Source organism: Lutjanus erythropterus, chromosome 23 (assembly GCF_056507025.1).
Source record: "Lutjanus erythropterus isolate fLutEry1 chromosome 23, fLutEry1.hap2, whole genome shotgun sequence".
NCBI lineage: Eukaryota > Metazoa > Chordata > Actinopteri > Lutjaniformes > Lutjanidae > Lutjanus > Lutjanus erythropterus.
Genome location: NC_139339.1, coordinates 15,972,053 through 15,983,575, shown reverse-complemented (window position 1 = coordinate 15,983,575; position 11,523 = coordinate 15,972,053). Strand labels below are relative to the sequence as shown.

The window sequence follows — 11,523 nt, the reverse complement described above, 5'->3', positions numbered from 1 at the left end:
GGACCAGTTCATGTTTTCATCCATTCTTTTTGGCAGCTTTTTGTTAATCACTATCTTTGGTGTTTTGCAAAGTTGTGTGTGTGAATTTGTGTGTTGTTGAGCACAGCCAACTGGTCAAAGTGGACAACTATCTTTTGGAGGCATTTTCACCACTAAAGTACAATAAAATGAAGAAAACACTTAAGGGCAAGAAACCTTCCCATTTCAATCCAAACCACGATTTCTCCCTTAAACCTAACCAAGATGTTTTTTCTGCCAGAAAGCCTTGAAGGCTAACTTCTCCCAACAACACATTAAAGAATCCAAACCCTGGTCTCTCAAAGTAGTGTTAATGCCTATAGTAATAGCAGCTAATGTCATGCGACGTTAGCTGTCAGCAGGCTAAAGAGGTCTGGCAGGTTCATGTCTTTCTAACTCCACAATCTCTCACTCCACGTCAAACTTTGTGCACCTCCTTCTGGAGCCACAAACGGCTTGATACAGCTTTTTTTTCCCACCTATGATGTAAAACTTATAAACAGACTATGATGTCTAAAATTTATTCTTAAATAAAATATGTTTCTACATAACAGAAACACTCCAAAACCTAATAGATATTTTGTTTATTATCCAGTATAGAAATCCAGTATATATTCACATTTGTAAAACAGCATGTGAAGTGTAAACACTTACTTAAAGGGTCAGTGTGTAGGATTTAGGGACATCTAGCAGTGATCACATAGGACAACCTACGTTCTCCGCAAAACATGACCGCGATGGAAGAGGACTTGTTTGTCCACTCAGGATAAGGTAATGAAAACACAACAAGTCTTATTTTCAGGTTATTATACACTAATGAAAACATACTTATGAATATTATGTTCAATCTCTGCCATATTCTGCCAATAAATCCCTGTAAATCTTACACACTGGACCTTTAAACAATTCATCAATTAGTTGCTGATTAATTGCCTGTTGAACTAGCTGGTCAGTTGTTTCAGTTTTAGAGTACTAGTTTCCATCTGGAGAAATAATGAAGCCGGGTGAACATGGCCTCCCATCAGGTTCATTCAGCCGTGGGTTGATCTGTGTGTGTGTGTGTGTGTGTTTTGTCACTCAAAAATGTCCTTTATACACTACAGATAGATTGTCATGCCACTGACAAGCAGTTTACATTTTGATGCAGTTTTCTAAGGTTGTATGTTTCCTTTGTCTTCCTAACACTCGTCTCTGAAGAGCATTGTCTTTGAAAGCAGTATTTCTGTTTACTGTCACGCTGTTTTTTAGGACTGCTAGGAGTTGATGTCAAAGGTTTTGAAATAAATGCTCAACTGGGCTTAGTTGACCATGTGAGTCACAAGTTTTCTCGAGTGTGAACAGGATGTGACACTGTGTGTGGGAGCATGTGATGTTAGCAGCGCAACAGATTCCATAGTTTCAAAATACGTTTTATACAACTTGTACCCACAAGAATTGGAATGCACTGAAGTAAAGAAAATACCATGAAATAATACTGTTCAGTCATGCTTATATAAGGGGAATTTATCAAAACAGTACTGTACAGATAAACAGGGTAACCAACTTCATTTAAAATAAATGTAAGGGGAAAAAATCAAGACAGAAAAATAAAGGCTGAAACATTGGATGAGTGACCTAGAGAGTGAATTAAGAGAGAGAGCTCCTTGGGGCGAGAACAAAGCAGTAAATCAGTTAATTACAATGTTATGATTGCTCTGAATCGGCTACTTATTTACTTACTACTTAATTAATAATTTGACACAAAATTAATTAAAATAAACTCTATTAATTTAAAAATGCTTCTATTGATTTGAAAATTATTGTATTGCTCCTCCAGAGTCTATGATCAGAACTGTGTTCATAATAATGGTCTGTTATTCAGAAATAACAGACCTCAGAATGCCCCGATTCCAGACAAAGCAATGTGATGAAACTAACGAAACTTCAATGGGGTGTTCATGTAACACGTGGTTTTCCGTCCCACCAAAGAAAAAAAAAACGAGCTAGACTAGGAAGTATAAGTGCTCGGTGCTGTTCCTCTTCTTTATTTCATTAACAATGAGACTACAAGTCCTTCTCACTTCAATCATCCAAGGTAGGTCTTGTTTTCATTGGCTTAAAATACTATAAATGATGTGATAAACTTTAAAATATTTGAATTGACAAATTCTGAACAGACTAAGTGATTTCCTTACTTCACATGGCAGAACCACTATAACCGGAAGAGTGGTAATTTAAAAAAGAAAACTAAACTAAATACATGCAATAATCATATATGTAATACTCAATTCTTATCACTCATCAGTTAAGAAGTCTTTCTCAAGTTTGCTTAAAAGTCAAAAGAAAGACAAGTATTGCATATTGGTTACTTTTGACATCATGAACCAGGAAGTAAGAGAAAACCTGACTAATATCATGTGATGTCTCATATTATCATGTCTCACAAGTGTTCATCTCAAAAATGAGCTTGAATTCTAAGATTTGACTGTTGATTTACGCATCATTATATAATAATGAGAGAGTGGGGATGGTAGTAACATTTTTTGTTTGAGCAGGGTTGGATACAGTCATTTGAGGGCTTTGGGCAAATATAGGTCTGGGCCCCTCCACATCCCTGTTTGTCCCCCTTTTTCACTTTAAGGTGGGGTTCTAATAATAAGTTGAGGAGTCTCACAGCAAGAAGCTGTTCTGTAGTCTGGTAGGTTGGCAGTGAATACTTCTGTATCTCTTGCCATGTGGCAGCAGGGTTAACACACCGTGGCTGGGATGGGTGTTCTCTATTAGAATCATCCCACTGCTGGGACAGGTTCACCTCATTTTTAACATTCTATACGCCACGTGGAACGCCAAGCCATTTGTTTACACAAGTGACATGTGCAGTAAGAACGTGGAATAGTTCATGTAATGGAAAAGGCCATATTGATTAACTACGTCAGCATCCAGGTAACATTTTGTTTCGGTTGATCTAAAAAAACTGGTTACCTTCTTTTTCTTTTGTTTATCTTGGAAAATATACTGAACATATTAATTGATGGCGTTTTCTCGGGGGTGCAACCATGTTGACCATTACATTAGAGCCTCATACAACACCGCACATTATGACAAAGAAATGATTTCTGACAACAACGATTTAACGCAGACTCAGCCAAGGCGTTTCTTATCTTGTAAGGTGACAGGTTTTTTATTTTGTCTATGAGGGGTGCTGCTTCGTTGTTGTCTGTTAATTAATTGTTGTGGGATGTTTGGAGACACTGAGAAAGAAGTGAAGTTCAGTAAGCTCACTTAACAGGTTAAATACTACTTTGCATTGTTGGAGTTTGATTTCAAAACTTTACATGATTTGGAACAGAATCATTCGTTAAAGACACACCATGCTTGGTTCATTTTGAGTTCATACGTTATTGATGAGCATTTAATGACAAATAAAGTGGTCTGAGTGAACGTGTCTGTATTTTGCTGTACAATATAGACAAATGGTAGGAGAATGAATGCCGATCATCTAGTCCATGCCTTCAGTACTGTGTTGTGTGTAGAATCTTACCACTTATCTTGTACTTCATGGCTCCATGGCTCTTTCTTGTAATTATCTCATGTATTGTGACAGTATGATCTGCATTAAATAGTCACTGTTTAAAAATACCTCTTTGTCATAATGCGTATGGTTGTACTTCATGTAGTAGTCTGGCCTTTGCCATGAGAAAACGCCATCAGATTACATGCTTGGGTTATTTTCTAAGATAAACCAAGGGGAAGCAGGTGTTTTAGATCAACCAAAACAAAATGTTACCTGGATGCTGTCACAGTTAATCAGTACAGGGGGGGAATTCCATCAAGGGTGATAACTAAGTCTGCGCTTAAGTGAAAAAGCCTGGTTTGAATTAACTTCAACTTCCACTCAAGGCTTAAGCCGTTCCACTAATACAATCTGAGGAAGGAATCCCATAGTCTTGGCTGAAATAAGGTGAATGATGTGCAACAGTTATTAATTTTTTGAATTCAACCAGTACCTCGATACAATAAGACAGGAAAGGTACATATTCATATTAATACAGTAAACACACATGTAAAGAAAAAAATGAGATAATGTGTAGGGCATCATTTTATAAATGTTTAAATACTATTTTGTGTGCTGCAGCAAGTTTGTAGCACACAGCAACAATAGAACCATGTTCTGTATTTGCTGCATGCTGCAAACCTGCTGCAGCTGCAACATGCTGCCCTCTCACCTGTGAATACACAGAACCGCTGCTGTCCTAATTCACAGATTTTTTTTTTTGCTTGCTGCGGATGCTGCACAGCAGACATACCGCATTTGTGCTTCATACGTGCTGCGTGCAGCGTAAAAAGTCAGCAACAATTTGACCACAATTTAGCACACTGACCTTCTACACTCCAGTCACATACTTTCAGCCAGCCTTGTTATAAAAGAGGCCCCTGCTGTTACAACTTACAGCGCTATTTTGGTCAGTTGTAACACTGGTTAGGGATCGATTTAACAGCCAGAGGTAATTTTCTGAATTAAGAGCCAAACTATCCAGTTTATGAAAGAACTTTAGTGAAAAAAGAAGAATCAGCAGCATTAATTTTAAATGACAAAAAACACATTATGTGTGTTTAAACTATAGACTGTATATATAAAAATGGACAGCATGAGCGCTCTCTAAAGGTGAAGCCAAAACATTTTGATCGCACAGATGAACTCCTAGTTAAGTTAATGTATGTCAAACCATTGTCTTTAGGTCATAAAATCGACAATGTTGCTCACAGAGATATGACACTTCTACTGTGACTTCAAACAGGAAGTGGGATTGTATGATGTTCATTACATTACCACAGCTCTTTTCTGATTGGTCAAATTGACGGGGTTACAACCCAGTGTTGTATATTCCATTTCTGCCATATTCTACCAATAAATCCATGTAAATCTGGACCTTTAAAGAACTGAACACGCTCACAGGGCTTCAGGCATGCGTGTAGACTCTTTAAAATGTCACCAGCTGCAAGTTCTGTTGTCTGTTTATTACTGTATTAAATCTGCTGTATCTTTTTTTTTTTTTTTTGTTTACAGTGGCAGTAGTTGAGTCCCTCAGGGAAGTCACTGCATACCTTGGGGATAATGTTACCTTGCTCTCAGGAGCTGACCGCTCATGGAATCTTTCCAAGATTGAGTGGTCAATATTTTCAAATAACACCTGGATTGCCACATATCGTGATGGGAAGCTAAACATCAACCGGTTCTATCGGTATAAAGGGAGACTCCATCTCAACATCTCCTCAGGTAAAAGACAAATCTATTAGTGTAAATTAACTTCTATTTTATTTCTCCTTTGACGATCTCCCTTCATTGTTTTGCTTTTCTTTATTCGTTAGGTGACTTGGTGATCCGTAATGTGAACCGAGAGGATGACATGGAATACAGTGTGGACCTCTTCACCACTGAGGGACGGGACAGTGTAGACAAGATTAAGCTCACAGTGAAAGGTAATTGTCTCATGTGTTCAGAAAGGACACAAATTTAGGTTTCGCCAGCAAGTTAAATGTGTTGATGGGGAAAAAATATTGCCACTGATCTTTAATGCTTTTTGTGGATGCTTCCATACAGACTTTCCTCACCAGGTTCACCATGTTGCTAACAAATATTTTGCTCCTGAATGTTTAGCATCTCAATTCAGATGGTGTTTAACAGTCAGGTTTTGAAATTTTGGAGAGACCATATCGTCACATCTAATCAGCAATTCCAATTTCAACCTCCACAGAACGCATGATGAAACCGACAATACAGCATATCTCTAAGGAAGCTGAAGAAGGAGGCTGCTGGATTGTGCTGCATTGTTTTTCACCTGATAACGGCACTAACTTCAGCTGGCAAGTTGAACATCCCAATGTGACTGTCATTTCTGAGCGTGATCAGGCAGTTCTTTTAGCATTCCTCAACAACACAGAGAACAGTGTCAAATTCACCTGCACCGCCAGCAAAGATATGGACAAAGCATCAAGTAGTATCGATCAAAAGTGCAAAGGTAAGCTCACAGTTAAAAAGAACATTTTAACTTGACACATGATACAGTATGATGAAATAGCTCCATGTAGCCCATCAAATACTTGCCATATTTTTTTTTTTCTAAAATTTGTGTTTATTGGACCTTCTGACAAAATGCAAGAAAAAATTTAAAGGACATCCAATATCATTTACATATGATATTTTGTTTAACTCATACTTGATAAATCAGGCATGTGTGGAAATAGATTTACTTTAAAAACAAAAGCTAATATAATTCATAGATTTTCGAACTGCTTTTGTGTGACTTTTGCCTTGTGTTAGGCAAAAACCAGTTTGGTCAATATAATCTGAACTGGTCAATATTAATTTACAGATTATGATAGCCAATGAATTGTTTCAGTGAAAATAGATTTCAAAAAACGATTATTAGCAAATGTGCAGTTGCTACTAATTGTTAAAGGATGAACTAATTAGACTGGTGAATAACTCAAGTTGTTTCTTGTTGTTGCATGAAATTCAATAGAATAACAACTGAAGGATTTGGAGCTGTATCATATTCATCATGAACATTTTCAACACAATTTTACTATAAATCAGTGGTTCCCAAACTTTTTCTGACATGCCATCCAACATTTTTTTATCAGTCATTAACAATACTTGGTGAAGCAAGTGATTAAAAAAGGATGCAAGTTAAATTTTTGTGAAATAAAGGTCAGCGCAACAGCATTAGCAAACTCTTCCCTCCTCCCCAGTTTATGAAACACTGCTATAAGATAACAGTTTTTCAAAATTATTTCCTTGCCAAAAACATGTAAGTCACTACATCAATGTTCAATGCACTGATTATCCACCAGAGGGAGGAGGACATGAGTCAGGTTGCATATGACAGCTTTTTCAGGAAAGTATTGATAATTTTGATGCTGTAGAGGTCTCAGAAACTCACGTGTCAAATATGGTACAAATGATGTTTTATGGCTACTGGTGTAAGGAGTTAAATTCAGCAGTTAATTATAAATCATAAGAAGATTGCATCATAAAATGTCACACTGTGCGCGAAGAAGAAGTTATGTTTCCCAGAATCCCTTTGCCATGTCAGTTCATTTTTTTCTTTCAAAATGGGATGACTGAAGATTGACCTGATGATTTTTTTTCCTGTTTCCTCTTAATAATGTTGTTGTCTCCTCCGTGTTGTTTCAGATAAGAATCCTCAACCTGAGTCCCGATGTCCCAAGTGCAGGTGTAGACATGCTACTACTTTTTTCCTGGGATTCTTTCTGGGAGCCTTACTGGCAGCATTTTTAACATACTTCTTCAGAGGTGAGAGTGCACTGTAGAAGTAACGGAAAGCGGTCGCGTTTTCTTATTTATATTAATTATATTTATACTTTATATTTTTTTATTGTGCAAAGAATTGTAAAGAATCACCATCAAGTTTCTGCTTAACTGATACATTTGAATAAATTCACCTGTGTTTACATCAAGCAATATTCTTTATATTTTCTTTCTGTGTCTCACCTACAATTTCTGTCATATTGAATTTATTCATATGTATATATGGTACAGTAATACTGTTAAAGGAGAGATCCTCTGTTGAAGCAGAAACATGTCACTCCAACTATATTGATGATTTACTGCATTTTGTATGAAAATAAATATCACTTAAAGACTGCGCAAAAAAGAAAAAAACAACTGGAAGCACTGGAGAAATGATCTCTTATTACATCTAGAGGAATTAATTAACAACTAGATGGGCACTCAGAGAGTTCAGACCTCCACCAAGGCCAGTTGTCCACTTTTCTGTGATGCCAAATCTGAAAGCATAAAACCACATGTTGTTCTCGTGAAGCATAAAGTTTGAACATTGTTCCTTTATATCAAAGGTGGAGTTTATTGCTGGTAAGTCACATTTGGATGTTAGTAAGAGTATAATTAGTTGCATGATATGTTTGTCTTTATGTTTCCATAGCCACACCTTGGTTTGAAAAAAAAACCATAATAAAGTTTTGTGGTGATGTTACAATTACACTGATGCTCCAGTGAAACCACCAAAGCCAAATGCCCTATCGTGCAATGTTAAAGTGAAATTTGTGTGCAATCTGCCCAGTTATTCGGATTCAGTTCAAAATTTTATGGGCTCTTGCTTTGCCCACACTACACCCTTTCACCAAGAATCATGAAAATCAGGCTGGTAGTTCTTCTGTAATCCCGCTGGGAATCAGAAAACCCTTCCGGCCAATCAAAGGAGATGACTTTCCTTTTAAAAATACTGAGAGAGCTTCTCATTCTAATATCCAGAGACAGTTTAGGGGCATATATACATTTATGGGACACATAAGGAACATTTTAAAGAAAAGTGATGGAAGACTTTAGTGACCTGGCTGGAACATAAAGTGAAAGAACATCTCTAATGCAGGGAGGAGCAAGATCATTCAAGGCTTTATAAATCGACAAAAAAAAACCTTAAAATCAATCAGGATACAGGTAGCCAGGTTAGTCTCTTAAGCAGTGGGGTAATTTAATCCATTTTCTTTGTTTTAGTTAAGACTGGCCGCAGCGTTCTGAACTAGCTGTAGTTATCTTATTGACCTTTAAGATAATCCAGTAAGAGGAGGGGATACCTTGCTTGTAACAATACCAAAATTGAAGATTTTAGGTAGCAATTTCAGGATAAGAAAGTATCCTAAATATATGGACACTATACCAGCATTTTGGGTCTTAACTCAGCATAAAAATTAGGGGCAAATTTGAAGATTTAAATTGCTATAGTCAATTTCAGGATAAGAAAAAATTAAAAATATGTGAGCACAGAACCAACATTTGGGATCCTATCTCACTATAAAATATAGGTGGGTGTATTAAACCAAATTTGGGGATTTGTGGATGTTATAATACGTTTCAGGATATGACAGTGTCCCAGATATTTAGGTACTACACCAACATTTGTGATCCTACCTCTGTATAACAAATACAGGGTTTTATACCTAATTTGGAGATTTATGGGTGCTTTCAGGATAAGAAAGTATCACAAAAATTTGGCTACTATATCAACATTTGGGATTCTATCTCAGTATAAAAATAGGCAGGTATATACCAACTTTGGGGATTTGTGCCATAATTAATTTCAGGATATGAAAGTGACTATGAGAGAAAGGCATGTGCATCCCAGAGGCCCAATGGGTTGGGTGCTGGATCACAAAATATCAAAAGCATAAAAGGAGAAGACAAGATCCGCACGCCAAAACAGCTCCTTTATGAAAATTCAGTAGCGTGACGTTTCGAGCTGTACGCTGTATGCTGTGCACTGTAACAACATTTAGGGTCTGATCAGTATTAAAAATGTGGGTGTTTTATACCAAATCTGGGGATATGTCTGTGTTATAATCAACTTCGGGCATCTTGGGAGGCCACAGTACATTTTCAGCAATCCTGCATTGGCCCCCCAAAAGACTTAAGACCACCAACTTTATTGCATAGAAAACAGAATATAAAAGATGCAGGTATCCATGCATGAGTGACACATTCCTCTAACTGCTGCGGTAAAGAATAAAAGAAAACTCTGGGTTGTGTTTTCTCTTGTTTTCCATGCAACACTTTCTTTTGTCAGTTACAGTTACTCTCATAGCCCCGCCTCTTTCCACACAAAGCTCCATCCCACACATCAAACCAAGATACAACACACAACTTGTCCTGAGGTTAGGTTTCCCAAAATGACACTTAACTATAGGCTAATTCGATTTTCCACTATGCTCACAACACATTAAAGACCATACAAACTATCCTGTTGTGGGCCAGTCGTAACTCTCAAGCAATTAATACTACATACTGAAGTTTTTTTTTGTTCTGTTATTTGTTTTATTACAGAACAAATCAAAGCTGCATTGGAGTTCATCAAAGGTATGTAACTCAAATTGCCATGTCTAGATTGAAATGATCACTGTTATGATCACTGTTGCATGAATTCATCTGTATTCTTGTTAATTCTCCAGCAAAACTCTTTCCACCAAAAAGTTCATGACAATCTAAAGGTAGTGTAAAGTGTTCCGAGGTTTTTTGCAAGGAGTATCACACACAATATCATGATTTTGAAAAGTGACAAAGTTTCTTTCTCCTTCCTTCAATTAGCTTGACAACTTATGAAGACTTAGAAGTCTCAAGATGAACAACACCATGTCTGAAGAAGCCTACAGAACTTGTGAAGCCTTACAAGCTGGTGTCTTCAGTCTGCGCACAAATAACACAACTTACTCTCAATTTGTGTGCAGGGCACACGACAATCCTTCTCATATACTGTATATATCTGTTGGAGGGTCCTTGCCATGAAGAAATGTGAGAACCCCTGGTCATCATAACAAAAATAAACATGTGGTTAAACTGTCGTAGTTTGGTTAGGTTTAGGTAACACAACTACTTGACTGTGTTTAGGTAAATACCATGGTTAAGGTTAAAATATGTACATTATGTGATGTAAGTCATGTGACGTAAATTAAATACACATGCACAAAATGTTGTGTAACATAATACACAAACCCCGTCGTCCTGAGTTAAAGTCCTGTATTTGTTTGATTCATCCAACCATCCCACCCCACCACCTCCATATCCAGACTGTCTCTCTCTTTATACTGTGTCACCTGACATTTTTAATGGTTAGGATTGGTTCAAGCCCAGAGTAGCTAATCAGGAGATATAGGAAGATTCACAATAGACTTGGCTGATTACTGGGCCACTTGGACCAGTGACAAGGTCAGTTACATGAATAGATCATACAAGCTACACTCACAGAAGCCAGGGAGGTTACGATTGGTCATCTTCTGACTCCCACTTCATTGGACACCACCCTAAATTGCGCAGTGCAGTGAGGGTAAATGTTAGCAGATGTGAGTAAGACAAAGAGACAAGATGGAAAATAGAACAAGAAAAGAGGCAGCTGAAAGACCGTACAAAAAAGATAATAATAATAATAATAATAAGGTATATATAATAAGGTACAGAAGGAGCACCAGAAGTTGATAGTAATGATGAGACAGATATGTTTGCGTAGACTACAGTGCCAAGATGTCTACCATGCAAAGCAAAATATTATGTATGATGTTGCCAAACCACATATATCTCCAGGATAAGAGGTTGTGAATTGAAGTGGGCTACGTGCAATTTTAAGGTCTAAAGTCATGTTATTTGCATGCAGATTGAAGAGAATGGTCTTAGTATTAGGATTATAGAGTGCAGTATTACACATATTACACTGAATGAGTGCAATTCATGTTGTATATTTATTGGTGAAGCAAGAGGGCATTAATGGAACAAGTGAATGTATTTTTTTTTAATAGATAGATCTTAATAGAACCTGCAGAGGTTGGACGCAATATAATGAAAACCTGTGTGATTCAATGAAAAACCACTTAAACAGCTGATCTCAGTCCTGGCAACATGTCCACCCTTGTCAAATCCCATGCCAACAACCTTGGTGTGATTTTTGACACTGCGTTTAATGTTTGGCAAGTTAATGCAGTAGTTTTTTTCCAGCTATG

General features: G+C 37.1%; 1 protein-coding gene across 1 annotated transcript; it reads left to right on the top strand.

The window, feature by feature from the left end:
- The first annotated feature begins 333 nt into the window (after window positions 1–333).
- On the top strand, window positions 334–10,222 carry LOC146305873 (CD48 antigen). The gene is made up of 7 exons (XM_084713146.1): window positions 334–2,092; window positions 5,066–5,275; window positions 5,368–5,478; window positions 5,754–6,017; window positions 7,196–7,315; window positions 9,860–9,892; window positions 10,121–10,222. Exons 1-7 carry the CDS (start codon window positions 2,056–2,058, stop codon window positions 10,123–10,125), a joined length of 780 nt encoding a protein of 259 aa, XP_084569272.1. The 5' UTR covers window positions 334–2,055; the 3' UTR covers window positions 10,126–10,222.
- The last annotated feature ends 1,301 nt before the right edge of the window (window positions 10,223–11,523 follow it).